This window comes from Amorphotheca resinae, assembly GCF_003019875.1.
Source record: "Amorphotheca resinae ATCC 22711 unplaced genomic scaffold M430scaffold_6, whole genome shotgun sequence".
NCBI classification, from domain to species: Eukaryota; Fungi; Ascomycota; class Leotiomycetes; order Helotiales; family Amorphothecaceae; genus Amorphotheca; species Amorphotheca resinae.
In genome coordinates, this window is record NW_020194476.1 from 1,517,488 (window position 1) to 1,545,364 (window position 27,877).

The 27,877-nt window shown below is 48.6% G+C and overlaps 11 protein-coding genes across 11 annotated transcripts in view; 4 read left to right on the forward strand and 7 right to left on the reverse strand.

Moving 5' to 3' along the window:
- The window catches only part of M430DRAFT_50709 (hypothetical protein), a gene marked incomplete at both ends in the record, with an annotated part of 1,686 nt that extends 461 nt beyond the window's left edge, over positions 1-1,225 (reverse strand). Inside the window, 2 exons of the mRNA XM_024868166.1 lie at positions 53-152; positions 237-1,225. Coding sequence (XP_024721068.1) covers positions 53-152; positions 237-1,225 — 1,089 coding nt within the window. The remainder of the gene's footprint in view (positions 1-52; positions 153-236) is intronic.
- Positions 1,226-1,730: 505 nt separating this feature from the next.
- M430DRAFT_19314 (hypothetical protein) lies at positions 1,731-2,540 on the forward strand (the record flags this gene model as incomplete). Its single annotated transcript, XM_024864049.1, has 1 exon — positions 1,731-2,540. One exon carries the CDS (start codon positions 1,731-1,733, stop codon positions 2,538-2,540), a length of 810 nt encoding a protein of 269 aa, XP_024721069.1.
- A 51-nt stretch (positions 2,541-2,591) lies between these two features.
- Positions 2,592-5,675, reverse strand: M430DRAFT_243050 (hypothetical protein). Its single transcript, XM_024865045.1, has 9 exons — positions 5,524-5,675; positions 4,564-5,441; positions 4,429-4,512; positions 4,319-4,370; positions 4,063-4,271; positions 3,688-3,991; positions 3,554-3,587; positions 3,330-3,503; positions 2,592-3,281 (listed from the first exon to the last, which is right to left on the reverse strand). The coding sequence occupies exons 1-9, from the start codon at positions 5,610-5,612 to the stop codon at positions 2,643-2,645; spliced, it is 2,463 nt and encodes an 820-aa protein (XP_024721070.1). The 5' UTR covers positions 5,613-5,675; the 3' UTR covers positions 2,592-2,642.
- An 867-nt stretch (positions 5,676-6,542) lies between these two features.
- M430DRAFT_101677 (hypothetical protein) lies at positions 6,543-7,958 on the reverse strand (the record flags this gene model as incomplete). The annotated part of the gene is made up of 5 exons (XM_024860734.1): positions 6,543-6,610; positions 6,659-6,707; positions 6,764-6,991; positions 7,051-7,578; positions 7,677-7,958. The coding sequence occupies 5 exons, from the start codon at positions 7,956-7,958 to the stop codon at positions 6,543-6,545; spliced, it is 1,155 nt and encodes a 384-aa protein (XP_024721071.1).
- A 713-nt stretch (positions 7,959-8,671) lies between these two features.
- On the reverse strand, positions 8,672-9,915 carry M430DRAFT_28130 (hypothetical protein; the record flags this gene model as incomplete). Its single annotated transcript, XM_024865761.1, has 4 exons — positions 8,672-9,088; positions 9,137-9,625; positions 9,676-9,815; positions 9,867-9,915. The coding sequence occupies 4 exons, from the start codon at positions 9,913-9,915 to the stop codon at positions 8,672-8,674; spliced, it is 1,095 nt and encodes a 364-aa protein (XP_024721072.1).
- A 4,794-nt stretch (positions 9,916-14,709) lies between these two features.
- M430DRAFT_35152 (hypothetical protein) lies at positions 14,710-15,417 on the forward strand. Its single transcript, XM_024866689.1, has one exon. It carries the CDS (start codon positions 14,749-14,751, stop codon positions 15,298-15,300), a length of 552 nt encoding a protein of 183 aa, XP_024721073.1. The 5' UTR covers positions 14,710-14,748; the 3' UTR covers positions 15,301-15,417.
- Positions 15,418-15,896: 479 nt separating this feature from the next.
- On the reverse strand, positions 15,897-18,054 carry M430DRAFT_19318 (hypothetical protein; the record flags this gene model as incomplete). Its single annotated transcript, XM_024864051.1, has 2 exons — positions 15,897-17,480; positions 17,536-18,054. The coding sequence occupies 2 exons, from the start codon at positions 18,052-18,054 to the stop codon at positions 15,897-15,899; spliced, it is 2,103 nt and encodes a 700-aa protein (XP_024721074.1).
- A 263-nt stretch (positions 18,055-18,317) lies between these two features.
- Positions 18,318-23,252, forward strand: M430DRAFT_42367 (hypothetical protein). Its single transcript, XM_024867550.1, has 6 exons — positions 18,318-18,702; positions 18,758-18,861; positions 18,912-19,878; positions 19,923-21,214; positions 21,267-22,824; positions 22,876-23,252. The coding sequence occupies exons 1-6, from the start codon at positions 18,408-18,410 to the stop codon at positions 23,013-23,015; spliced, it is 4,356 nt and encodes a 1,451-aa protein (XP_024721075.1). The 5' UTR covers positions 18,318-18,407; the 3' UTR covers positions 23,016-23,252.
- Positions 23,253-23,295: 43 nt separating this feature from the next.
- Positions 23,296-24,845, forward strand: M430DRAFT_140229 (hypothetical protein). Its single transcript, XM_024862654.1, has 6 exons — positions 23,296-23,349; positions 23,399-23,427; positions 23,502-23,516; positions 23,572-23,596; positions 23,649-24,080; positions 24,131-24,845. Exons 1-6 carry the CDS (start codon positions 23,321-23,323, stop codon positions 24,714-24,716), a joined length of 1,116 nt encoding a protein of 371 aa, XP_024721076.1. The 5' UTR covers positions 23,296-23,320; the 3' UTR covers positions 24,717-24,845.
- Positions 24,846-25,075: 230 nt separating this feature from the next.
- M430DRAFT_102158 (hypothetical protein) lies at positions 25,076-25,530 on the reverse strand (the record flags this gene model as incomplete). Its single annotated transcript, XM_024860771.1, has 3 exons — positions 25,076-25,193; positions 25,257-25,346; positions 25,400-25,530. The coding sequence occupies 3 exons, from the start codon at positions 25,528-25,530 to the stop codon at positions 25,076-25,078; spliced, it is 339 nt and encodes a 112-aa protein (XP_024721077.1).
- Positions 25,531-25,825: 295 nt separating this feature from the next.
- On the reverse strand, positions 25,826-27,599 carry M430DRAFT_58838 (hypothetical protein; the record flags this gene model as incomplete). Its single annotated transcript, XM_024868760.1, has 6 exons — positions 27,478-27,599; positions 27,344-27,420; positions 26,829-27,255; positions 26,463-26,780; positions 25,912-26,414; positions 25,826-25,829 (listed from the first exon to the last, which is right to left on the reverse strand). Exons 1-6 carry the CDS (start codon positions 27,499-27,501, stop codon positions 25,826-25,828), a joined length of 1,353 nt encoding a protein of 450 aa, XP_024721078.1. The 5' UTR covers positions 27,502-27,599.
- Between the last annotated feature and the right edge of the window lie 278 nt (positions 27,600-27,877).

Below are 27,877 nucleotides of genomic sequence, written 5' to 3' on the forward strand. Positions count from 1 at the left end.
GGGGGGAGGGAGAGGAAAGGGGGAGGGAGAAGGGAGAGGGGGGGAGAATTACGATAGAATGCCATAGAGCGCGGTTATACCATAGAATCACATCTTGTTCTTCGTGTGCGTGGGCGTAGATATTGGATGGTTCTAGGACGGGGCGCATTATCCTAGAATGGGAGGGAGGGGTGGGTTAGTTTTTTGTTTTTTGGGGGTGTAAAAAAAGGGGGGGGGGGATGGGAAGGGGAAAGTACTTTTGTAAAAACGCTCGCACTTCTCCTAAATCACTAACGACAGTCTCCTCACCCTCGGGAGAATCCTTCAAGAATAATCGATATGCGGCTTGGCCGTGCACCTGCAGACTATGCTCGCCCGTCACGGGATTCTCCCACACCATCGGATAGACACATATCTTGTCCCGACTCCAGGGCTTGAGTTGATCGAGCGGCTTCTCGCGCCCTTCCGTCTCGAGGGAGTGTCCGAGGCGCGTGCTCCGCGCCGTCGACATCCATTCGAAGCAGTGCGGCGCGTACTCGATCCGGCTATGGTACACGATGGCGCGCAACTCGGGACTGAGGAGCGAGAGCGCCCGCGCTCCTGATACCATGGCTGTCGCGCCCGGCGCCATGCTCATCTCGGTGCCCGTCCCGTCGTCCCATTGCACGCGCACGTCTGGACCGCGGGGCGTGCGGACCGCGAGCAGACAGCCGACGCGCGGCGGCGGGATGCCGTACAGAGCGCCGTCGAAATGCCACTGGTAGAAGCGGGAGCGGCCGGCTTCGCGGTCCGCGGCGGGGATGTGCGGTGGGAGGTGGAAGGCGTGGTGGTCGACGCCTTGGATTTCGAAGCCCGGCGGGAAGTCGTAGTGGTTCTCGGGCAGCGCGCCGCGCCCGAGGATGTGCACTTGCGGTTGCGCGGGGATGGCCGGCCGGTTGGGGAGCCCGTAGATGGAGGTGCCGTTGTGCGTGGTGAGGAGGGGGTCGATGCCGTGCGCGAAGCCGCCGGTGGGCTCGTCGGGGTCGAAGCGTCGGGTGAGTTCGTATTGCTTCTGAGGCCGGAGCATCTCGGGCTGGCCTTTGAAGATGAGGAGTTTGTGTTTGTGGAGAGCGGCGTGGATGATCTCGAATTCGGAATCTGTGAGGTTGTTGAGATCGATGCCGTGGACCGTGGCGCCGAAGTCGACGTTGCTCTTTGGCCCATGCTGTAGAGGCTCGACTCTGATATCCTTGACTACCGCAGGCATCTTGGATGTGTAGCACTTCTGATACTTATCACAAAATTCCCAGTGGTTCTTCTGAATCGGCTGTCCAGATGAGGGGTTCAAGTAGGATATATCAGAATCGATGCATGAGGTGCCAGGAGCTCTACCTGACCAGATGACTGACGCTGCATACCGTACGGACTCGGGTGAAGCACGTCGGCCGCAGTCTGTCTCTTCCTGAACTAGTCGATTGGCATGAGATTCTGTTTCGTGGTTGTCTGGAGTGGGTTTGCAGTTGTGATAATGCGATAAGGACGCGGGGTCGAACACGGCCATACACGGCCGAAGGCGGATTCCGAATCAAAACCAGAAAATGACGATTGGCCCAGGATAATGGATCCCGCACCATGCCGGATATCTGAAATCCGAACTTGATATACCCGTTGCCTGCCAGGTAATTACTCGATCAGGATTCCACAACTCAATGGAATACGTCTATTGAAGATCACGTGCTTTAACATCGCCGCCATCACCCCTGACTGTGACCATGGCCGAAACAAAGACCTACTACCATACAACAGCGAAAGGTTCACGCATTTTCGTTGAAGAATGCGGGTCAGGACCGTTGATGGTTCTGATGCATGGCTTAGGGGGGACCACGAACTATTTCCAGCCCTTGATCAGCCACTTCTCTTCCCGTTATACTATGCTCCGGTTCGACTTCCCAGGCTCGGGATTCAGCACTTTTAAGTCCCCACCTTCCATACCACAATTTGTAGAGGACTTGACCTCCATCCTGAATTCAAGAGCAAAGAAAGAGAGCCCAATACTTGTTGGCCACTCGTTGGGTAGCATCGTAGCAATGCATTATGCCTCTCGGAACCCCGAGGTCGCCGCTCTCGTTCTAATTGGCCCCGGAAGGTCAGCTTCTCACATTTCTGCCGCTGTCGAAGCAATGACAGGTCTGGCAGCGAAAGCAAGACAAGGTATCGAAGGTATTCGGGATTCAACCATCGCCAACAACGTCGCTCCCACTTCGAATGATCTTGTCAGGACGGTCGTGAGACAGATGGTCAGCTCGCAAGACCCGGAGGGTTATGCGGCCACATGTGAGGTCTTATGTTCCGCGTCGCATGTCGATCCTGATTATTCTGCAATTGAATGCCCCACCGTTCTCATCGCTGGAGATCAGGACAAGATTTCCCCATTATCGCGGTCTCACGAGCTGAAGGGTCTGATAGAGGCAGGGGTTGGAAAGAAGACCGTGAGAGTAGAAGTGGTGCATTCAGGTCACCAACAGGTACTGGAGGATACTGCTGGTGTGGTGAAGGCCATGGAGTCCGTCCTGGCGTTATAGCAATGTAAATAACTGCCACCTGCATGAAATGTTCTCTGGCAACCCCTCTCTGCAAAACTTTCTTCATATGGTTGTGTAGACAAATTGTGAAGCAATGGAATTTTAAATCGAATGTGAAGGTGCCAGTCCCAACAGATCGTCAAACCAAGTGACGGTCCGAATATCGAAAGGTTCGCCAATATTTTGGCCATAAACATGAGCAAAACCTTCAGGCGGCCGGCGACCGGTTGAAGGCATTTGGTATCCAGGATCAAGCATGTCATAGGACGGTTGGACTGCGTTCGGATGAAAATCGGTGTAAAGACTACTTTCTCGGTTCGCTATATAACGGTCTTCGTTCATTTGCTGGTGTGCCGAATGGGGTTGGGATGAGTTCTCTTGCTGAAGCCAGAGAGGCATGTGTGATAAAGCTATCGGTGAATTGCCAGGTGGAGGACGGTCACTCTGGCAAAACTTCCTGACAAAAGCGGCAACGTTGAGACTTCTCTCGTTCGACTTTGAGATGTTGCTATTATCGTTTTGCCTGTGCTTCCCTTTCTGATGGCTGGTATCTGGTGGTTGAGAATGTACTTTCTGCTCCTCCGCTAGCAATTCCTCGAGGAGGCGAATCCCCCGAGATGCAATGGAGCTGACTGAAACACTTTCTGAGAGAGCTTCGATGGTTTGACGAACTAGCTGTCTGTGTTCTGCATATTCTCGACCCGACTGATGGCGGTTAAAATTATCCAAAGACAGTATGATCTGTTACATATTAGATTTATATCCTGTCCGAATGCTGATCATACTTACAGCGGAAGCAACGCTAAATGCTTGCGTGGTCCATAGTGTTGGCGCCTCAGCAGGAAGTCCCTCTAGCTCTCCCAATTCATTGATGATAGTTTTCGCGGCAGCCAGACACGTTCTCCGAGTAAACTCAAATCTTTTATCATGGAAACTAAATCCAAGAAATCGCCGATGAATCATCTACGAGCTGGTCAATTATAGTTTGGGACATGTAAAATAAGACATCTTACGATAATTTTATGGGCGGAGGTAATGGTAAGGCAACTGCCAGTAGGTAGTTAGCATCAGGACTAAGGACCCTGTGTAATGCTGCTTGAAAAGGCATCTTTCAAGGACAAGGTAAAAAGCTCTGGGAAATACAAACCGTCGAGCAACCGACACCCAAGGTGGCCAAGAAGGATCAAGAGGGGTTTGACTATTTAAGCAAGGTGGCAACTGAGTCAAAACCAGTTCTCGCATCAACTTATCACAGTGGAGGACCTGTTCATATTTCGCATTGAGCGTCGGGGCTTGCGAGGATCGATCTTGCAAAACGGGCATAAGAGCGGCGATTTTGAACAAGAAATTTCCGTAGGACGTGACTGACGGCTTAGAAAGAGGAATCGGTTCCATCGTGTCTTCGTCGCAATTCAGAGGCAATTTTGTTGTGAAATGCAGCGGATTAACACCTGCATTCCCCGATCAGTCAGTAACCCTCTATCAACTTGATATTGATAATGCATCGGGCGGATAGGCTCACAGTATGTTTCGGAAAACGGCACGGAGAACCAGTCTTGCACTGCCAGTTGATGCCAGATTCTTCGACCTAATTCCTTTTGTACCACATCCGAAGAATTTTCGCCGTCGGACTCATAGGATCCTCTTTTGGTTCTTGTTAACCTGTGAAGTCCAAGCGCCTGCGCTATGCGGACTGCAGAGGCTAATAAAACACTCTGTGAGTTGGAGAACCTAACTATAATCAGTATATATCAATGTGGGAGATTTGATGCTATTACCCGAGTATATGGGCGCAAATAGTCGAGCTTGCAATGGTCTGCACACTGTACACTAGTGTCATAAGTTAGACTGGAGAGTAGACGCTCATATAGCGGCAGCAGAGTCTTACAACTGTGATTTTGCTGATACCTTGCATTGTTGAGACACTCGATGGAGCATTGGTACCACTGCTTTGCCAGCATACCTTGGTCATCTATAACAAGTTGAGTTTAAGATTTCGATTATTTTTGATGATTCAACTGACCCTGGTGGAAACCCCATCTGACAACTTCCGCTGATTTTGCACAAGTCATACTTCCGCATATGATAGCGAAGAGAAGGGCTGTCCATTGTAGACCAACACTAGTCACACTGATGACCCCCTTGTCATTGGAATAAAACTGGTCAAGTTCTCGCCTGAAAGATTGAACGTGAAATGAGCAATGCATGAACAAAAGCCAATTAGCATGATATTCAAATAGCATTATAACTTGTGCTTGGCTAGGCAACATCTCCTGGATTTGCGATATCTGTAGGGGTTCCATAATGAGATGCCCTCCAGACACGGAAGACGGTGAAGTGCCCCATGCCTGTGTGGTTTGAATAATATCCTTATCGGGGTATGTGATTGAATCGTGAGTACCAGCTGAGTCTCTCACACCGCTTGTAAGGTTGCTGTCCTTCAATCGTCCCCAGGCCAGAAACTCAAGTACCGTGGCCGCATCTTCGGCCTCTGCATCGGATGAGTTCTGCCCTGAGCTGCCATCGTTTTCCGGGTGAATAGCATCATCACTTTGAATGCCTGAAAATCCCTCAGTGAATCTGGCTTGTTTCACCGGTCTCACTGATGAAGTTGAATGGAAGCCTTCCTGATTATCCACAGCTTCGTTTGTCGCCGGACGCTTTCGCGGTTCCAAGCGATCCAGTCCTGCTTCCAGACGTTGAACCCTTTCTGAGAGAGTGGTCACCAGCTCTAGTATTCTCTCATTTATGGGAGACTCAACCTCTGGAGCAGCCCTTCTAGACACCAAAGGGTTCGGAAAACCAGGCGAGCCAGAGATGCCAGGTGGTGACGATAGACCGGGCGTGTTTCTCGCGATGGACTGCGACACATCGGCCCTTCGACAGAGGTGCGCGGCGCCCCTATTCTTGGTCAGGGCAATTCATCGAATACAGCACCAAGTCAAGACTTGAAAGAATAGGGGGGCTGGAGAGGATCACGTGCCTCTTGGTACAGTTATTGCACGGGATGACCTTATCGCACTTTATCTTCCTCCTCGCACAGTCTGCGCAGGTCTGCGGTCGCCTCGACATCGTGACTTCGAGCAGTGCTCGACGGCCGATCTAAGTTCGATATGAGGAAATTCCTATATTCACGGCCGAGGATGATAATCTGAGCGTCGGGGCTGGTAGAGGTTGACCGCGGATTTGACGGTTTGTACGGACGACATCGGTTAAATCTCGGGCGCTCGGGTCCGACAATCGTACCTTACAGTATCAGCTTCCTTATCTGTACCTTATCCAACATTCCGTACTGCACAGTACATATGAACGTACATCGGTGTTTACTTAGATACTGTACCGATTACACTGGCGTTCAACACTCCTGATTTGATCCGCCAGGGAGCTCTAGTTGACCATCGAAAGATTGCGTCCACTGTTGTAGTTCTGCAAGAAAACCTGGTCCCAAGCGTGGGAGCTGCATTATCATAAGCATCTTTGGTGTTGTATGTAGATGCTGGTGCCTCAAAACCTCCCTCTGGTCAAGTTATTCTGGCGTCTGCTCGATATTCTGGCCCGTGGCTCCACGATAATCTCTTTGTGCTGCCTTCTGTACGCTGGCTCAAATTTGTGACAACAACTTTGCCAATTCAACTTGCGAATAAAATAATACCAAACAATGTGTCCTATCCTGAAAGAGCCATTGGATCTCTCTGCCACAGTTTGACTTTAGGAGCTTCTCGCGGCTTGTATATTATATAGCGTATATCCGATAATACTGAAGTCCCTTTGTTTATTTGAACCCTAATAGCACAGATGACACTGATAGCCTGCAGAAAAGGGTCTGAGGTTGGGCGAGCCAGTCAATGTCGGGTCAGATACGATCAGGAAGGCATGAAGAGTAATTCCGAGTAGATGTTTGAAACAACTGGTTGTAGGGAATGCCTATAACAGTGCGCTGACAACTTGAATAAGAAAGCATTTCTTGTCAATTTTGCCACTACCCATCTTCCGAAATATAGATCATAGCACTGGAATGGGCACGGGTCCGACAGGCTTATCTGACGCTCCTAGGTTGGCCTGATGCATAGCTAGATTTCCTTAGCAAAGTATAGTATAAGTCCAGAAAAACAACTTACTTCTTGGACCATAATGGTCTGGATAATCAACCGCAGAATGGAAAACGCTCTGTAGTTCATTGATCAGCACAGGTCTCTGATCTTATCTTATTCCAGACGACTTACCCAGTTGTCCCACATTTGAACGTCGCCCTCCTCAACAGGGCCCATCAGAACGTATTCTGGACGAATGACTCTCTCCTGCCAGCTATGAAGCAGCTCTCGAATCTTGACGAGATCGTCGATTTCTTTCACCTCACTTGTCGGCGTAGCTCTCAAGAAAAGTTTCCTGACACATATCGCATGAACCTGGAGAGCTTTCTGACCCGAAGGCGTCATCCAAACCATGGGATACTTGATTCACAATCAGCATTCAGTCCAATCACATTCAAATGGAAGCCTTGTCTACTGACGGTCTTGACTTTCTCCGGATCCCACTCTGGCATCTCTTCCATCGTATGCTCCTTTCCCTCCGTCTCCAGTCCCAACCCATTCGGCCTGCCCTTACAATTCTCGATCCACATATACGGATAGGGCGCATACTCAACCCAACTATGGTCAGCCATCATCTTTTCCTCATCCGTCAATAACTCGTAGAGTTGGATATTGCTAACGAATGCGGTTTGGCCCGGCTGGCATTTCATGCTCAGTCCGCTGCCATCGTCCCAATTTATCTGAATCTCGGGCCCGACTGGGCACTTTATTGCACGGAGAGCTGTGAAGTGTGGCGGCTCACGATCGTACAAAGGAGCATCCATGTGCCATCTTTGGAACTGGGTGTTACCTGCTGCAAATGCCTCAGCGCTTGGTGGGTACTTGTGATAATCATTGCTGGCTCCGAAGGCAGTGAAGCCTTTGATACCATAGTGATCATCGCCCTGATAGCCCTTGCCGATGAGTCGCACATTGGGCGCTGCTGGTATGCCATGCACCATTCGTTTCTAATCCGGATTAGGATCCCGCTCATGGTGAAGAAGACAATGAATAAACAAACAACAAGGGAAAAAAATAATAAAGGCGGGCAAGGGGGAGTACGTACAGCAAGCATCCCCCCAGACTTTTGGAATTCCTTAACCGTACCGTGGCCATGGACTTGCGGTGCCGTTGGGTCAAGTCTGGTAATCAACTCCCAGTGCTTTACAGGATCAAGATTGTGTTGACCCTTGATCACAACGAGTTGGTATTTGTAGATTGCATCTTTAAGAGTCATTAGATCCTCATCGGAAATCACATTCAAGTCAAGTCCAGTAATAGTGGCGCCAAAGTTACACTTTTTATCTGCGCTGTGCTTGAGCGGCGTGATGACCATCGAGCTCTGCATTATCCTTGAGGGAGACATGGCGACGGGCTATAGATATGCTTCAAGGAAGACCATAGAACTAGAGATACTGCGGTGAGAACTTGCTCGATTGGAATAATACATATGTGTGTCTATTTATGCTGCTGGCCTTCATCGGTATCGCGATACAATTTCATTGTATGTATCGCTCGGCCTCGGATCCGTTGACGGGAGAAATGATAGGGGCCTACGGACTCACGGGTTGCGTTGCACATTAGAGATAAGCAGGCCTATCATTCCCCGCACGAGATGGACCGGATGCCCCCGCTTCAAAGAACGAAGCAGATCGAGTACCAATTCCTAATACTAACAAATCGACACAAAAACTCAGTGCAAAGACACAATGGAAGGACTGATCAAGCCAGACAACTTTTCGAGCTCGTGGAAGGAGAGAGGACAATACAAACACATCTCCCCAGCAAGACATCCGCGAAAGCAAGAAGAGTTATTCTATTTATTTTTACAAGAACAGTGATGGGTTAAATTCCATCAATTGATGGAGTGGAAACGCCTAGCAGATGATCGACTATTTTCATCCGAATGCTCTGAATCACTTCCCACCATCTGCGCTGGTATCAACCGTAGAAGGCATGTAGGCCAATTCCTTCTACGGCTTTTCTTCATGGGTAGTCTCCAGGACTGCCTTCTCAAAATTCTTTTCGTGTATGGAATGAAGATCATCATGACGCCGTGATTCATCTGTACCCGCGGCCTCTATCGTTACCGTGGCCTCTGTCTCGGCTGCTGCCACGTCCACGGCCACGTCCACGGCCACGACTGCCTACTATGGTGTCGCTGTACAGGCCCATTCGACTTTTACCCATGTCGTACTGGTTGTCATCGCGATCGTCTGTATCCATACGGTCATCAAAGCCATATGAACCATCCATAACCTCTTCTCTTGAGTCATAATCTCGTCGGCGTTCTCGACCGCGGCCTTGTGGAACATACCGGTCAGAGCCACCATATCCTGATCTAGTATTGTCGGACCGATCGGTGATAGTATCAGCTCGTGGCCCTAGGGGGGTGGCTGGACGTGCAGACTGGGAGACGGGGAGTTTGGGAGCTGGACCACCGATTTTGTGATATACGTGCAAAATGTTGCCATCCGCCTAGAGCTGTCAGCGCCGGAGGCCTAAAAGCTCACGCAAGGAACTTACATTCTGATTGTTGAATGTGTCAACCACATTATCTGCTCCCTCCTTGGATTCGAAAACAATTTCGGCAATGACACTGGGTCTCTCGGTAATTATACGACAACTAAGAGCCACTCCACCAATTGGGGTCATTGCGCTCTCAATATCTGCGGTCGTAGTCCCAGGAGCAAAGTTCTTGGCCATGACAACATATGGTCCAGCAAGTCCTCTAATAGAGATACCAGACGATGGCTTTTTGGCGTTAACAATGTTGACTTGGTCCGCCACGGCGGAGGATGAGTCTGAGCCGTTCAGAGCTGAGTAGAGACGTTTGTTTCGGTTTGTGCGCCATGTCTTCGGAGCGTGGTGGGGCAGCTGTGAGACGCGTGATGCTGAAGGGTTATTTAGGGAGTGAAGATCGTGCGTCCATTCGGCGTCGACATTGCCAGCTCCAGGTTTATCGGCGGGTCTCACGGGCTTTTGCGATGGCCTAGCTGAAGTCGAAACTGTTCGCTGCATCGCGTTAGGGGCGAGTCCTCCATGGGAGGCAATAGCTATCTCACCTTTGCAATACCGACCCTGCTGGCAAGTGATGGCCCGGTACCCGGCTTGCGATTGTTCAGACCTGCCCCTGGCGCGCTCGATCTGCGATTCTTGCTGAAGATTTCCTGCGCAAGAGCCTCGTTTTTACGACGCTGGCGCTCTACGAGAACATTAGAGGCTGTTATCTTCGTGCGCAAATCGGTGTCCATACCTGCATTGATGATTCTGTTGAAGTCAACGGCAACCTGGCCAGGTGCCATGGCGAGTGACCTGTAGTGTTAGTGGATGAAATAAATTGTTAGTATGAAGTAGGACTACTGTTAATGATTTCGACTGGATCTATCGAAAGCAGGCGGCAAAGCGTGAACAGGACAGTATCTGGAGGAGGCGAGGCTAGGTTATCAAGGTTGAGGCTATTGTCGAGGGCAATGACAGCAACAAGGACAATATGTGCGGGTTGTATTGTTTCGTTTGGCGACGTCCTGTGCTGTGCTATGATTCTGCCGTGGTTGTGTAGGGGAAGATACTTTTGATGGCGGCGATGCGACGCGATGTGGCCGGAACGAAATCGCGAAGCAGGCGAGGCGGAGTGGTCTGTGCACACAGTCGCCCCTGCCCCTTTCCATAGGCGAGGCTGTGAGACTTTGACTTGAGCAAGGTAAGGTAGGTAAGGTAGGTAGGGTAGGTAAGGTACTGCAGGTAGGTAGGTAGGCACGGTAGCTCTAGTCTCTGGATCCTGATGCTATTGATGTTTACACCTCCATAAATCTTCCCATTATAACAGCTCAACTCGGCTCAGTCAGAATCCAGGCCCTTTCAATTCTGTGATGGCGCGGTTCTGGCTATAGTGAGTGTGCCCTCCTCCTAGCAGAGCCGGCTTCCTAACCCAAGCAATAACAGATTCCAACGGTTGAAGCTCACCCTATTGCCAGGCCCAATAAAAGCTCTATACAGCAGTCTTGGCTGTCAATACCAATATATATAAAGAGACATAACCTGGACATGGAGCCAGTATCGTTCAACGAGACGGGTGCTGTATGGGGTGATTCTCCTTGTACACCTCCTCCAAGGCATGGCCAAAACCTTCAAACTCCAACAACGGCCTCGAAAAACGGCTCTCCATCACACGGTCTTTTCAAGAGGCTAAGCTTCAGCGCATTGAAATCGCCGTTGAAATCCTTGGGATTGCGCAGCGAGCCTCGCGCATCAGATGGACCTGCCAGCCCCAAAGTAGTGAGGCGAAGTAAATCTGTCTTCAATCTGCTTCCTTCAATCCGATCTAGAGGGCTCTATCATGGGGATCCTACGAAGGATCCGGTCACTCCTGAGAGGCCGAAGACAACTTCACCCAGCAAGGGCAACACCAGAGCTAGTAAGGACAAGCCCTTGAATTACTTGGAGTTTTCTGACACTAACGCTTTAGATCAAGACAGCCCTACTCGACCAAAAAGGAGAAAAAGTTTTGGCGACCTCCTAGGTACCATTTCCAATAGGGTGACGTCAAGGTATAATACGATCTCTCAACGTTACCAACAGCGAGCTGAGATCATCCACGATACACACAACTTCTGGAATGCGGATAATGGTGCGTTTTCTATGAAATGGAGGAGCATTAGACCAGATGAATCAGTTGTTGAAATACCTACCTCAGGACCTCAAATTCCTATACAACAAGCACGGCATATCCAGGCAAGGGAATCAGACATTGAATCTCTTGCAACGCGTTTAGAGCGAATAGTAGACGGTTAGTGGACTATAGCTGGCATTGGCTCAATAGCTAATCCATTATCCATGTAAGACTTCAAGCACAATCAGACAGATGGCCTTCTGGGAACCGAAGGAGGATATACACCTTCGTCCATTAGTTGTGAGTCTTCTCTTTAACTGAAATTGCCAAGGTAGTAACGAGGTATATAGGGAGGAGTGGAAGTCAGACACTCTATGACCCTGAAAGGCTGTCTTCAAGACAGGTGACACCTACAGATAAGGAGCAAAAGAGAATTCTAACAGAGGGTTCCTATTCGGGGCCATCGGTAACAGCTTCCATGGCTTCGACTTCAACACCAATTCCTGACAAATTCCAGGTGGATGTATCACCTTCGCCCTCGCCGGGTAAGTTCAAGCCTTCTCAGCCTATAGACTTATTGGGAGGTGTCAGTACAAACGTGGTAAGACAAGAAAGCAGGTAAATTACACTTCCTGTCAACACTGTGGACCATGATGGAAACTGACCGGAGACCATAGTGTGCAACATGAGCGGCTAGTGATTGAAGGCATGGAATTATCAAAGTGTGCTAAATCCCAATGTCCTTCTGAGAACGCATGTTATGATACTCGTGTTCAGAATATGGATTCGGGGCACCAGCTTGATGCCAGTGGGGAACCGAGCCAACCTCAATATGCCGCTCCACGAAGCTTCCCACAGCGACAGAAGTTGCCTTCACCAATCCAGAATGACTCGCCTATGCTCAATATATATATTGAGGGCTCTAGCGTTAAGAACATTGATTTAGCCTTCCATGGTCGACTAGAAGCAAGAAAGGCACGATACCAGACACTTGCCTTGGAACCTAGCACGTCCGACATAACGAATATGGAAAGCATTGAGGAAAGCGTTGAATTGACTGTCGCCGAAATGAGGGAAACTCGACATATGAACTCGTCCTTGAGCCGAAACTCTGTGAGTTCTTTTGACAATAATCCAAATGAGAAGGGAATGATTTGTCAAAACTTTGTGATGGATGAGATGGAAGCATGGGATGCGGTTATCCGCGGAATGGAAACTTTAGGAAAGGTATGTCGAAATATTCTAGCAATACTACTCCCTTGTCCAACCATTTACTGATTAGGAGAAGGCCAAAGCATACAAAGTCTTGAGGAATATTCCTTCCCACGACAGCCTTCGCACCAGTCGTATATCCACGGACCAAATCCTCGAAGACTCAACTGGTATGACACCGTCAGAGACAGTCGTAACAGAAGCGCCTCCTTCTGCGGTACTTACGGGCAGCAATGAAAGTAAGGATACACAGCCTGACCGCAGTTATGAGGACCATGTACTTCTCAACTCACAGCAGAGATCGGAAGACGTGGACGTAGCTTTGCCAAAATCAAAGGGAGAGAGTAGGAGGATTCGCCCAAGCTCCCAAAAGTCTCGCAAATTCTCCACAGCTCCAGTGCAGGTCAACTTTCCGGATACCAAGACAAGAGCCAGGCACACAGAAACCTACGGGTCTAGCAGCAAAGCGATCTCAGATATATTTGAAAAGAGCCAAGGCCTACTATCCAACATTTGTACATACGATCGCGAAAATCGTGTGATACAAACGTACCCGCGAGAATACCTCCCGAATTTTGACGAAATGCGACAGCATGGTTTAGAAGCCATCTGGCTTCCAATGCAAAATGAGCCAGGGAGCCGAACCGTCCTAGATACAATGACGTTGACTGAGTTCCTTGCCCAAAGAGATAGATCTTTCAGTCAATCGACTGGTTTGTCTAGCACGGATTCGAACTACTTCGACTTGGGCATTCCCTTGGTCGATATCGACCTGAGGAGACGACTCGGGACAACAGTTCAACAACCCCATGAGTCCATGCAGATTCCTTACCAAGAGGTCATTGCCACTCCGGCAGAGTTGGCAATGATATCCTGGGTTCATGCGATACCGGGGGAAGAAGATAGACCATCTGGGAACTCCTCCAATGCACATACATTTCCTTTGACTACGGGTAGCTCTCTAAACTTGGGGGTCGATTTCGACTTGGAGATACAGCCAAAGAGACCCGTTCCGAGTTGTTCGAATCTTCGTTGCCGTATCGGTAACCCCTCGCATGCCAGTTATGATGCCAAAACAGATCCCGTTCTCTCATTGCCATCGCTTGACGCAAGATCTAATCTGGCTAGTTATGGGTCTGTTTATGACAATAGTGGATCGGACCCAAGAGGCCAGCTTGGTCTCAAGTCTATTGTTGACCCTGAGGTTGCAGCATCCTCTGAGAAGTACAACAAAGGCCTCACTGACCCGGAGAGAAAGCCTGGCGATACCCATCTACAAGAAGAACCTTCAGAGTTTGACGCACCCTCTGCCAGACCAGGAGGACCAGAAATAGGTATGGAAGGCGCTCGCAAAATGTGGAATGCGTATGTTCAGAGGAGACTGGGGACCCCAACGGACGAAATGGATTCACCTCTGCTCTTCAAGTGGCCATTTTATATGAAGACTGCAGAGACGAGCCTTGGTCACCATGGTGAGGGCACCCAATGGAGCCACCCCAGCGGAAGTCCTTTGGTTGAACACATTGAAGATGTGAAAAATGAGGGAGCAGATTGCTGGAACATAAACACACGACAGTTCGACTCGCTCGAAACGGATATATATAATATGTGCGACGCGATTGGCAAGGCAGAGTATAACCCTGATGGATACGAGGTTTCTGAAGATCCCAGGCTCACCACTTTCAACCCAATCATTGTCACGGAGACTGAGATAGATGTCAAGGATATACCTGGTGATACATCATCTATGTCATATTGCGAGGCAGAGATAGAGTCTTCCCGTTTATACGAGACACCAACCTCTGATTCTGCGACTAAGAACAAATATGAAGCCGATGGTTGCAAATTGGAGCCTGAATCAAAAGATACTTCCGAATGGGGCGGTCTTCTTCGACGAATTTCTTCTCAATCAAGTGGAACTGCTCAATCAATTAGTGCTTTTGAAGAGGGTTTAGATATGTCCGTCTCCTCTGGCTTCCGATTCACAGCTTATGCGGATCTACTTCCAGAAAGTGATGGAAGAGGTGTAAATGACTATCGTTCGGATTCCATATGCGAGAACGCTAGTCGATTTGAAGGCGTTGATGAGAGCAGTGAGGATGATGAAAATAGGGGCCCTCCCAGCCGTCCTGCTAAATCACCTCACTCGCTCGACAAGCTGGCTGGATTTTCGAATGGCAACGAAGCGCCACAAGGTATTAAATTCCGGAGCCAGGAATTACAGGATCTCAACAAATTTGCAACAGACGAGAATGAACTTCTTAACCATAACAAAGGTGAACAGGCTTCAAACAGATTGGCAAGATTCTTTGGAATGCCAGGATACATTAAGGAAGCCCGTACGACCTACAACATCGAAGACTCTGCTAGAGCTCTCATGCCAACAACATTGGATGACTTGAACATCCGCAGTGGGGTAGCCAAGAATTCAGTGCCAAAACAAGAGGGTAAGAAGGTTGGCGGACTGGTCGAAATCTTCCAGGCTCGCGGCATGATGACTCCTAGCCTTAGATCAGGACTCCACAGAATATCAGCACCGTCCAACTTTGTCCATCAATCCAGTGGTCGCCCCGCGATCCCTTCTGCCCGCATTGTTACCCCATCTGGCGCAGTATACAGCCCTTCAGGAACGGTGTGTGTAGCCACACCTGGACCTTCACCCTATCCATCACCAATCAAGCGTGTCCCTACGCCGCATCCTAGCTATATAAGACCCAATTCCGGGCTTAGTGATGCAAATACTGAGGTAAGTTCTATGTTCGGAGAACAACTAGAAAGGTTCGAAAAGCCCCTATTTGATAGCCGTGAAATCGAAGGCTTTGATGATAGTGAGCAGGAAGCCGTGGACATCGCGCTTTATGGATGATGGGAGTCGAAGGTTCCGGAAATTGGTATTCTTAGGAGAGGAAGCGAGCATTTGAAAGATGGGCGAAGTATGCATCAAATTCTTATCATGAATAATGCCTGATGGGTTGAGAGATGGCAAGCTCTTGTGGTTTGGTGTCATCAAATAACTATCCATTGTTTGAGGAGAAAAGCCAAAAATCCGTAGAGTTGGAGACTTTGTAATGTTATTCGTCTCTATTGACATTCATGTCTAGCAACTCCAAGAAATCGTGGTGACTAAGTTTGTAGTACAGAGATATAGTGTACAGAGGGGCACATTTCGAAGCCGGTATAATACAAGTATAGATCCTCCATCATAAGAGACATGTAAAGACTCGGTCTCCCCATGCCCTTCGAGGAACGCCCCGTCTTGCGTGGGCAGCTTTTCGCTCCTAAATGGCGGCAGTTGCCTGCTCGTTGAACCATATGTCGTAGTTCCTAGCCTTAATAACCCCAATATCCTTCAAAATGAAGGGTTTCCAAACAGCGTCTGTGTCTGGTCGAGCGATTCATACCTATTCGGAGGGGGGCTTCTTTGTCCTCGCCCGCGCTGTAGATGCTACGAATTCCTGCCCCTTAAGAACGCACACGGGTAACTATGGATGTTTTGTCCTGTTCAGAACTGCGGACTGACTTATCGTCTACAGGACGAGCATTGTTCTTGAATCGTGTTATAAAAGCAGCAAGCTTACTGCGCTGTGCTGCGAGTTCTGCCCACATGGATTTGGGAACAAGGCCATCCCTTATCAGGATATCATGTGCGCCAACGAGTCTTCGAGTCAATACAAGGACCTCATTCTTAAATTCAGCCTCTGCTTTCTTAGACTTGGCTTTCGAGGACATGCTTTTCCAGAAACTCTCTTTCTGAGCTTCGTCTTCCGACACGGTCGGCGAGTGGGTAGGAAGACCATATGAGAGTAACGATCTAAGATTGAGGAAATTCGGGCCGAGTCGGGAAAGAGCGCGGAGAATTTGTCTCCCCCGAGCGGTCTTCGATTGCACACTCTCGCCATTCGAGGATACCTTTGGGCTGTAGGCAGGCGCGGTGACTGCTAAATCTAAGTACCTCGTCAAAGAAAATATGTCTGGCACCTTGAGATTAGTTTCCATTATGTCGAGGATTTTTCCGGAGGTCGGAAAAGCATTTCGATTGTTCTTATCTCGCTCGCAGGCAGACATCGCTATCCGGAATGTCTTGGACTGCATGTAACTTGTGGGCATTTCCAAAAGGAGCTCGAGTGTTTCTGCGCTCGCCCTTGCGTACCTAAGGATACGAAGATAGGCATGATAGTTGTCGGAGTCAGGCTTTAGGCCATATTCCTTAGTGAGAAGTTTCCAGTATCTGCTTGCAGGTTCTTTTAATCTCAAATTGAGCAGACATTGCATGAGGAGGGAAAGGGTGTTGGGTCCAGGCCTAGCGTAGGAGGCATTGGTAGCTGGCGAAGGAGACTTTGTCAGCGTGACCGGTTCAAATCGCTCCGCAGAGGCAATGTCTTCGTCAGCGGCCGTTTCCGGTTCAGCCTCATTCGATGCAGACATCTGGCTCTGGTCAGGACGAGCCGTGCGCTTTCCTTGACTTCCTGGCTCAATCAGGGCACGTTCTGGAGTGCCCTTCCGAGGAACCTGGCGAGGGATATTCATGGCCTGTTCGACCAGAGACAGGATGTCATCATTATCTTGGGTCTCACCCACAAGCAAAATGCGACCCATCGCGCAAACGAGCTCCTCGTCAATCCACATGTCTCCCTGGCGCCAACGCTGAACTACATCTGCCCAAAGAACTCGCGCCTGCAGTATTGCCTTCCGCCGGTTCTCTCTTTTCTGTTTATCATCCAGAGTACTTCGTAGATCATTGACTGCGCTTATCCGGAGTGCATTGATGATCGTCGTGTACGTCAGGTTATTTGGCGCTCGAAGACCTTTGGCAGGCATCTTATCTGCTATTGCAAATAGAGCGTCCATGTTCTGGGCTCGCGCACACATCTTGAGAACGGCATTCATGTGTATTGTATTTGGCTTGATGAGAGATTTTTCGGTGAGCATGGATTGATATATTGATATTACTTTCGCGAGGGCATGTTCTGTATCTGGATGGTTGGCGCAGCCACTGAAGATTATGGTGTATGTACGAGCATCGGGAACCTGCGATCGTTTCTTCATCTAAAAGGCTTGATATTAGCATGCGACTCAATTGCAACCATCAGTCATGGATTACCTCATTATATGTCTTGATGGCGGCATTCATCTTCCCCTTACTCAACTGCCATTCAATCAAATGGTTCCAGCTGACGGTACATTGTATATCTTTACTGGCGGCTCGCACGAGTGCCAAAGTAGTTTCGAAATCATCATCCCGAAGGAATTTTCGAACTTGTTCCGCGAGCTTCAGAGGATCTTTCAAATACTTGAGATGCTTCCGTACTACGAAAGCTTGGTCCGCATCCTTCGTAGCGGCTGGCTTATGAGCAGGTCGAACACCTCTGGATTCCAGCCATCGCTGCCGATCCTTCCACCTCGGCGACGGAGGACCCGCGTCTCTATCCGCCGAGGAATGTGATGCGCTTCCTGCACTGGGGACTGGTGGTGAAAAGGCGACAGTAGAACTTCGTCTAGATGCTTGACTGCTAGGAACGGTGGCGGCGAGGGTTCGTGATAGTGAAGGCGGGAATGAGATGGAAGAGTCTCCGATAAGATTCTGTAGATATCGTCTCATACAACCCCGACAAGTCAACATTGCAGCTCTCTTGACGATGAATGAATTCCGTCAATGCTGCTGTTGTTTCGCATCGAGAACTTTTTTGAGACTGGGGTTCGGGAAGACCCGTGGAATCTTGAATGCCTCGGGACTAAGGCACCAACACTTACTGCACTGTAGACCACGACGACAGGGGTTCGCGCTCTCGCGTTAAACTCGCGTCTCGAGCCCGTTTACCGAAGGTACCTCTTTAACCTCGCGTACCCCTTACCAACCACCAAACTTCCAAACTTCCAAACTTCCTCACCTCGTCTGTCGAGGTTTATTTGCACGATTACCAAGTAATTTCATTTGAAGCATGTTGTAGTGGACAACATTCTATATCCTTCAAAATGCCGAAAGCCTCGAATGCTAGATCCAAATTGGCGGAGCTTCGCGCTCTGAGAGAATCCGGCAAGAAGCGCCTTGAAAGCTACCAAGTCCAACAAGAAGAAGATCTGTACGAAGAAGTTGACGAAGATGGCTATAAGAAGGTTGTACGTGAACGTTTGAACCAGGACGACTTCGTCATAGACGACAATGGCGAAGGATACGCCGACGACGGCCGCGAGGAGTGGGATCGTCGACCCGGATATGACACAGAGAGTGAAGAGGATCTGCCCGTCAAGGGGAAGTCGGGAAAAGCTGGTAAATCAAATACAACCTAAACGTAACTCTCTGAGTTGGACTAACAGCGTTTTAGCAAAACGGAAACGCGAGGAAGAGAAAGCGAAGAAAGAGTCTATGGACAAGGGAATTAGCAACTATTTCACCAAAGGTCCGATAGTTGCCCAGCCTAAAGCGAAGGTAGGGCTTACTGATAATCTGAAATACTTGGTTACTAAAGAAGACAACAGCCTGTGAAGACGAAAGCTGATGACGACTTCCTGGCCGATCTACTTGGTGAGGTTGAGACCAATGTTCCACGCCACATCTCCCAGCCCACCAGACCAAACAGGCTGCAGGATAAACGACGACCTCGTGCGCTGTCTCCCTCGGTCGATGACTACAAACATCACATCTCGAAGAAAACGAAGTTGATGGAGAATAGGACTCCAGCTACACCCCCAAAAGACCAAGACTTTGGTGATGATGATTTTATGGATGGCATGGACGACGGTGATATACTCATGGACGATCCTCAACCTTCATCTCCCGTGGCGAAAGCTGTCGAAAGAAAATCGCAGGTTACAATCAAGGCAGAGGAAGAAGACGAAGATATGATGGAAGTCGCTCAGGCGGACGGAATAATAACGGAGAGTGTCAACATGTCAGGTACTAGACCTGTACCAAAGATTAAGAAGGCCCAGACGTATCCTTCGCCCGCTAGCTCTTCCCCAACAAGGCCACCTCCGCAAGAGGTTGATTCGTCCGCCTGGAACGATGTTACCGACAAACTGAATGTCATGAATAGCAGCCAATTGGCCGAGACGATGACCTTCGGAAAACTCGATTTCAATGATGCTATCGAAGAAGATGGTAGTCTGAGAATGTTCTGGACAGACTATACTGAAGTCAACGGCAGTTTGTGCCTCTTTGGAAAAGTTCAGGACAAAAAGAGCGGCTCTTTCGTTAGTTGTTTCGTTAAGGTCGACAATATTTTAAGAAAATTGTTCTTCCTTCCAAGGCGGTATCGACAACGACATGGGCGAGATACAACTGAGGAGGTTGATATGAAAGACGTATATGAAGAGGTGGATGAACTGATGGGAAAGATGAGAGTTGGAATGCACAAGATCAAGCCTTGCACAAGGAAGTATGCCTTCGAACTTCCAGACATACCCAAAGAAGGGGAATATCTCAAACTCCTTTACCCCTATTCCAGTGAGTTCTACCTATCCTGATATTGGGTCTTGCTGACTTTATAGAACCACAACTCCAATCTGACCATCTCACTGGATCAACGTTCTCCCACGTCTTTGGCTCGAATACACCGCTTTTCGAACAGTTCGTGTTATGGAAGAATATAATGGGCCCCTGCTGGCTGCGGATCGAGGATGCCGAATTTGGGGTGATCAAGAACGCATCCCATTGCAAACTAGAAGTTCAAGTCTCGAAACCCAATCTCATCACACCTCTGAGTGAAGCGGATAACTTGGAACCGCCGCCGTTGACCATTATGAGCATTGCTTTGCGAACTGTTCTCAATGTCAAGGACAACAAGCAGGAAATACTCGCAATCAGCGCACGCATCTATCAGAATCTATCACTATCTGATACAACGCCTCCGGAAAAACTACCCTGCCAAACCTTTACTGTCATGCGACCGACAGGATCTAATTTTCCAATTGGGTTTGAAGGACTAGTTAAAACGCGCGCTAAAGGGCTGGTAAAGCTGGTGAAACAGGAGCAGGAAGTATTGAGCTTTTTCCTGGCAAAGCTCAATTCTGTCGATCCAGATGCTCTTATCGGTCACCAACTTGAAGGTGTAGATTTCAGCATCTTGTTAAGTCGACTTCAAGCCAAGAAGACACCGCAGTGGTCACGGATAGGTCGAATGAGACGTACTGATTGGCCGAGTTCGATGGGTAAGATGGGCGGGAACTTCTTTGCTGAGCGCTCACTGATCTCGGGACGCCTTTTATGCGATTTGGCTAACGACGCCGGTAAATCGATGATGACAAAATGTTCTTCCTGGAGTCTCACGGAGATGTGCAGTCTATACCTTTCAGGCACGACTCGACGGGAGATCGACAATGAAGTAGCACTAAAGACTTGGGCGACGACAAAAGATGGACTAATGGACTATGTTACTCATTGCGAAGCCGACACATTCTTCATCGCAGCTTTGGCTCTGAAGGTTCAGATGCTTCCGTTGACAAAGGTCCTCACCAACCTTGCTGGAAATTCTTGGGCGAGAACTTTAACTGGTACTCGAGCGGAGCGTAACGAGTATATTCTGCTTCATGAATTCCATCGCAACAAGTATATATGTCCAGACAAAGCCGTCTTCAGGGGAAAGCAGCAAGTCGAGGAAGAGAATCTCGAGGAAGAGACCGGGGATGTGAAGAAAAAAGACAAGTACAAGGGCGGTCTAGTGTTCGAACCAGAGAAAGGATTGTGGGACAAGTTTGTCCTCGTCATGGACTTCAATTCCTTGTACCCCAGCATCATACAGGAGTTCAACATCTGCTTCACAACTGTAGATCGCACCAAACTGGTAAGTAATCCTTCATGACGCTATCAGAATTTCAGACTGACTTTTATGATAGTCGGATGATGAAGACAGGGTACCAGAAGTACCTGCTGACCAGGACCTTGGAATATTGCCAAGGCTTATTTCAACTCTTGTCAGCCGCCGCCGGCAAGTTAAGAGTCTAATGAAGGATAAATCAGCAACCGCGGAGCAACTGGCAACTTGGGATATCAAGCAACTTGCCCTCAAACTCACTGCCAACTCTATGTATGGTTGTTTGGGCTACACAAAATCTAGGTTCTATGCAAGGCCATTGGCGGTTCTCACAACCTATAAAGGACGTGAGATTCTTCGAAGTACAAAAGCTTTGGCCGAGAGTAACTCGCTTCAAGTCATCTACGGTGACACAGACTCCGTCATGATCAACGCAAATGTGGACAACATCGAGGATGCGTTGAAGGTCGGGAATGAGTTCAAACGAGCCGTTAATGAACGATACAAGCTTTTGGAAATCGACATCGACAATGTTTTCAGGCGTATTCTTCTTCAGGCTAAGAAGAAATACGCAGCCATCAATCTTGTGCAGATTGACGGCAAATATGTCGACAAGATGGAAGTGAAGGGACTCGATTTGAAACGCCGAGAGTACTGTAATCTTTCGAAAGAGGTTTCTTCCCAACTCTTGAACGAGATTCTTTCCGGTGATGAGTCGGAAATCGTAATCACCCGCATTCACGAGTACCTTCGCCAAATTTCGACAAAAATGCGCGAGGGTGGTGTCCCTCTCCGAAATTATACCATTTATACAAAGCTGGGGAAAGCTCCAAAAGACTATCCCAATGCGGATAGCATGCCGCAGGTCCAAGTCGCTTTACGTGAGCTCTCTCGTGGAAAGAATGTTCGAAAAGACGATGTTATCGCTTACATTGTTACGGGTGATGGCAAAACAACTTCCGAACCTCCTGCAAAGCGATCTTATACTCCTCAAGATGTCGCAAAAGCCGATTCGGGGCTTACTCCAGACGTGGAATGGTACTTGTACAAGCAGATCTTCCCTCCGGTTGAACGTTTATGCGCAAATATATCTGGCACCGACACTGTCCGTCTGGCGGAATGCCTTGGCCTCGATATCCGCAAGTACAGCATCAGTAATAATACTTCGACTGGTAATTCAGAGACTGAAATACATCCTCTTGAGAGCCAGATTGACGATGAAGTGCGCTTCAAGGATGCCGTCCGTTTGACCCTTCGCTGTCGAGCATGCAAAGCCCTTTTCGGTTTCGATGGTCTCCTTGGCAGTATTGATATCTGCTCCCCAGCTGGTATCACTTGTCGCTGTGGGCAGGTTTTGTCCAATCTCACGGTCATGATGCAACTAGAACATCAAATCCGACAGCAGACATGCAAGTACTATGAGGGTTGGCTGGTTTGTGATGACCAAGCTTGCGGTAATCGCACGAGACAAATGAGTGTTTACGGCCATCGATGCTTAGGGCCGAAGGGTTTGGCCCATGGATGCCTAGGCAAGATGCGTTACGAGTATACCGAGAAAATGATCTATAACCAGCTATTATACTTCGCGACGTTGTTTGATGTTGAGAAGGCAAAGAATGCGGCTAAAGGAGCAGAGAGAGGTAAGCAACATATGCTGCGTGCCTGAATAACAGTAACTAACTACTTAACAGATCGCGTTATGGCACTTGCGGAGCATAACCGCGTTAGATTTGGCGTGCTGAAAGGGGTCGTAGAGAAGTATCTGGATAAGTGCGGTAGACAATGGGTTGCGATGGATAGTTTATTTGGGAAATTGGGGTTCACTGCTTGAACGGGTAATCATGATCATCGGCGTCGGGTTCTTGTTTCATGGGGTTTGTATGGGTCTATATCATGAATGCAGCGCGGCGTGTTATTATTTAGTACCTAGTTACACATCTTGAAGATATCCTTGAGCGATGTTCAAGTGAGGGGCGGGTGGGGCCTGTCTAAATAGTCTTAGCGGGCTAAAATTTGCCGGTAGTCACCGCCTTGACTTCTTAACGCAGAATATGAACTCGAATCCTCGAATCTGTGATGCTTTCGTAGTTTTGTAACTTTGTGACTGAAAGTATTCAAATAAGAAATACCGTCAAAATGGTGAATATTACAGAGAAGATCAAGGAGTAAGTCTACTGTAAACAATAAGTATTCCCACGCTAAACCATTACGTAGGATCGAGGAGGAGATGAGGAGGACCCAAAGTGAGTGCGCGCCTCAATCCCTAAAGCTATCTTTCTAGTTACTCCTTTTGTTACAATATGCTCACTGAAAATAGAGAACAAGGCAACTGGTAAGAAGACTTCCGTAAATTGTGATACACGTGATCAGTCCTGACTTCTATCCAGAATATCACTTGGGTTTGCTGAAAGGGTGAGAGCCATTCAACCGTGGTTGACTACTACAAGACTCACTGAATATCCAGAAAGCTTGCACGATTAAGGGCCCAGCTCCTCGAGCCTGGACCAGGTGCTGGTGGAGGAGGTGGAGCCGGATTTGATGTGAGCAAAAGTGGCGATGCACGAATAGCGCTTGTTGGATTCCCCTCTGTGGGAAAATCGACCTTCTTGTCCAAGATCACCAAGACGAAATCAGAAGTTGCAGCGTACTCTTTCACGACTTTGACAGCTATTCCTGGCGTGCTAGAGTATGGCGGAGCGGAAATCCAGATTCTAGATCTCCCGGGTATTATCGAGGGAGCTTCCGAGGGGAAGGGAAGAGGGAGACAGGTCATTTCTGCGGCGAAGACTAGTGATATGATTTTGATGGTCCTAGATGCTACGAAGAAGGCTGAGCAGAGAGCACTTTTGGAAGCGGAGTTGGAGGCTGTCGGGATTCGGTTGAATAGAGAACCTCCGTAAGTATACTTCCTACAGTTATTGGATTGGAGAAGCTGATGAGAGACAGGAATATCTATCTGAAGCCAAAGGCAGCTGGAGGTATGAAGATTACCTTCCAGAGCCCGCCGAAGAATATCGACCAGAAGATGGTCTATAACATCCTCCGGGATTACAAGATTCTGAACTGCGAAGTGCTGGTTCGAGATGAGAACGTGACGGTCGATGACTTCATTGATGTGATTATGAAGGATCACCGCAAGTACATCAAATGTCTCTACGTCTACAACAAGATAGACAGCGTGTCTCTGGACTTCCTCGACAAGCTGGCACGTGAACCACAAACTGCGGTCATGAGTTGCGAGCTGGATTTGGGCATTCAGGATGTGGTGGAGAGATGTTGGCAGGAACTGAAGCTGATTAGGATTTACACGAAGAGAAAGGGGGTGGACCCGGACTTTTCGGAAGCTCTTATTGTAAGGAATAACAGTACGATTGAGGATGTCTGTGATCACATCCACAGGACGATGAAAGACACCTTCAAGTATGCTTTGGTTTGGGGGGCCAGTGCGAGGCATATCCCACAGCGGGTGGGTTTGGGACATGTCGTTGCAGATGAAGATGTGGTTAGTATTGTGAGCAATTATAGGGCATAAAGGAATGAATGGATTTGGAGTTGGGCGTTCATCTTGGATTACGCATAGCATCAGCAGACTAGATCCAAGCACAAGCGTCACTCTCTAAACAGCATGCAAGAATAACAGAAGTCATAGGAAGCTATCATCAATTGCCCATGTCCAACTGGGCTGTGCCGTACAAATACACAATACCAGCCTAAACAAACTCCAGTAGCCCGTCCATTATCTCCAAGCCGTCATTATACCCAATGCCCTATCGAGTCGATGTATATAACAATACTCCCTACCCATGTTCGTAATGTGAATGTTATCCGAATCATAAGAAAAGCTGAGCTGATAGAGTCTTTCAGGCCAGTCTCAGTTCCACATCAACACCCTTATAGGTCCGCGAACTTCTTCTCTTCGAGGTTGGCTGGCTTATCCGCAAACATGCTTCCAGGTCCCAGTCCAATGTTCTTGGCAGAGGTCTTTGCGAAGAGGGACTTGGGCTTAGCTCTATTGAGAGAGGATTAGCATCTTGATATAACAATAAACAGGTGCGGATGGATGGCAACTTACTTTCCAACTTGCTTGCTCCGGTAAGCACTCAACTTGGCTGTGCATGGGCTCATGATATTGTCGGATGGGGAGACGTATGATGGGTTTGCTCTACATTGCCGTCAGCTAGCCATCCTTTGAGCTTGAGCTTGATAGATACTTACTGTCCCTCCTCAAGCTTGGACTGTAGGACCTGACGGTGATACTCCATACTCTTGACATCAGCCTTGACATCGCCAGCCTGCTGCGCAGCAGTCGCATTGACGTCTCGATCGACAAGAACGTTGGAAGACATGTCGAATTGTTTGTTTTGTAGGTTTGTGTTATGTAGCGGAAGTTGTTTCTAAGTTCTTTGGAAGGAAGTCTGAGAATTTGTCGAAGAGCAGTTCTTGTAGAGGCTTGGTTGAGGGATGTCAAGAGCATGCGGCTTCCTTATCCTTAGTAAACAGAAGTTGGTGGGTCGTCAGCGTTGCGGGGCAACCCATCAATGCCAGCGATGTAAAAAAATCCTGACGTAACATCGTAGACATTTTTCACCCAGTAGTGGATCTTGTTTACTTTTTTTTGTTTTTCTTTTTCTTTATCATGCCTTATCTAGTTTCATATATATAATAGGGACCGTGAAAAGATATTAGCAGCTACAATGTTCCCGGAGATATCGTGAACGATAACCTACAAACGCGACCGAATCGTAGAACCCGGTTGATGGCGTGTCACACCGTATTTCGCAAATAACTGTTCTGAAGTCTTCTGTTGCTGCTGAATGAGCGCAGTCACCTCTGCACCCCTCTTGTTCTCATTTCGTCCCATTTGCTGCAAGTGAACCTCATCAGGTCCATCGGCTAATCTGAGTGTTCGGATATTTGCCCACATGCTTGCAAGAGGGGTATCTTGACAGATACCGGCAGCGCCAAAGGACTGAACCGCCCGATCGATGACTGTGAGAGCCATCTGTGGTACGAGAACCTTGGCTTCAGCAATCTCCTTCAATGCACGCTTTGCTCCGAGATCATCAATCTTGATAGCGGCGTTGAGAACGATCAGACGAGCTGCATCGATTTCGATACGCGACTTGGCAACCCACTCAAGGATGACTCCGTGCTCTTTTAGTTGCTTGCCAAATGGCGTTTTCTTGGGATCGTTGATGCGCATGAGCATCCACTCAAGGGCTCTTTCGGCCTGGATTGTGTTAGTCTCGCACAGAAAAGCTCGATATATATTACTTACAGCACCAATGGCACGCATGGCATGATGGATACGGCCCGGCCCAAGACGTCCCTGAATAATTTCAAATCCCCGGCCAGGGCCCAGTACTATGTTGCTTGCCGGTACTCGAACATTCTTGAATGTCACATGGCCATGTCCATGAGGAGCATCGTCATAACCGTAGACGGACAACATTCGTTCAATAGTGATACCTGGTGTGTCGGCTGGCACCAAAACAACTGATTGTTGTTTGTAGACATCTTTGTTTCCAGGATCGCTCTTGGCCATAACGATATAGATCTTACACCTTGGGTCACCAGCACCGCTCGACCACCATTTCTACGAGTGTGAGCACCAAATATCACCTGGGGCAGAAATTTGACTTACTTGGCCATTCAAAACCCACTCATCGCCTTCCCTCTTCATGCTCATCTTAATATTAGTTGCGTCTGAAGAAGCGACATCCGGTTCCGTCATCAAGAAGGCCGATCGAATCTCTCCATTCATCAATGGGTCCAACCACTTCCTCTTCTGTTCCTCAGTTCCGTACTTCGCAAAGACTTCCATGTTTCCGGTATCTGGTGCGGCACAGTTGACAGCCTCAGGCGCTACACGAGATTTTCCTAAATGTTCGGCCATCAAGCCGTATTCGAGATTCGTGAAGCCGGCTGATTCTTTGTAGTGACCCTTTGGAAGGAACATATTCCATAATCCAAGCCTCTTCGCCTCCTTCTTCAGGTCATCTATGACCGAGGGGTAATGATCCCATCGTTGCGCACCTTCTCCGATTTGTGCTTCGTATATAGGATCAGCTCTGCGGATGGTCAGTCATTGTCATGGAGTGGGAGCGCGGGGGGCCTCTGCAGGATGCTTTGGGGACGTGATTAGGGATTCAAACTTACGGGATGCATTGTTCATCAACAAACTTCTTGACCAAGTCCAGGGTCTTCTTTGCTTTTTCGCTGACTCTGTTGACAGCCTGGGAGCCAAGTTAGCAACTGAAGAAGGTGTGCGGGGTGATGGTAAGCAATCGTACGATGAGGGGGATTTTGTCCGACATATTTGCCAATATCTGGCTTCCAAAGGATGTGGTACGGGAGAGAATATGCAATTCGATAGGGACAAAGAATAAGCCCAGGTGCGACAGATGGTAGTGTCAAGAGAAGGGGGAGAGAAGAGAGGAGAGGAGAGGAGTTTACTGTGTACGGGGTACTATACTATTATACGGAGTTAGGTCGTACGGTCTTGTCCCCAGCTTTCCCCACACGCGGGCCCTTTCGGTTCTCGGTTCTTGAGGCCGAGGTCAATTATCACGGTTAGTGGAGTAACGGAATCCAGCCTATCCGCATCCGTTTCGGATTTGTAAATGTAAAGTACCTATAGATAACGAGGCATTTCTGGGATACTCCGTACCTAGTTCTAAATATCTGTTGGGT

Coding starts and splice junctions, on each gene's coding strand:
- M430DRAFT_140229 (XM_024862654.1), top strand. CDS start 23,321: ATGGTGAATATTACAGAGAAGATCAAGGA. Junction 23,597..23,648: donor CACTTGGGTTTGCTGAAAGG/GTGAGAGCCATT, acceptor CTGAATATCCAG/AAAGCTTGCACGATTAAGGG. Junction 24,081..24,130: donor CGGTTGAATAGAGAACCTCC/GTAAGTATACTT, acceptor GATGAGAGACAG/GAATATCTATCTGAAGCCAA.
- M430DRAFT_35152 (XM_024866689.1), top strand. CDS start 14,749: ATGCCAGGATACATTAAGGAAGCCCGTACGACCTACAACATCGAAGAC.
- M430DRAFT_42367 (XM_024867550.1), top strand. CDS start 18,408: ATGCCGAAAGCCTCGAATGCTAGATCCAAATTGGCGGAGCTTCGCGCT. Junction 19,879..19,922: donor ACTCCTTTACCCCTATTCCA/GTGAGTTCTACC, acceptor CTGACTTTATAG/AACCACAACTCCAATCTGAC. Junction 21,215..21,266: donor CTGTAGATCGCACCAAACTG/GTAAGTAATCCT, acceptor CTTTTATGATAG/TCGGATGATGAAGACAGGGT.
- M430DRAFT_243050 (XM_024865045.1), bottom strand. CDS start 5,612: ATGTCGAGGCGACCGCAGACCTGCGCAGACTGTGCGAGGAGGAAGATA. Junction 4,371..4,428: donor GTATCAGCAAAATCACAGTT/GTAAGACTCTGC, acceptor TTATGACACTAG/TGTACAGTGTGCAGACCATT. Junction 3,282..3,329: donor CATTTAGCGTTGCTTCCGCT/GTAAGTATGATC, acceptor AATATGTAACAG/ATCATACTGTCTTTGGATAA.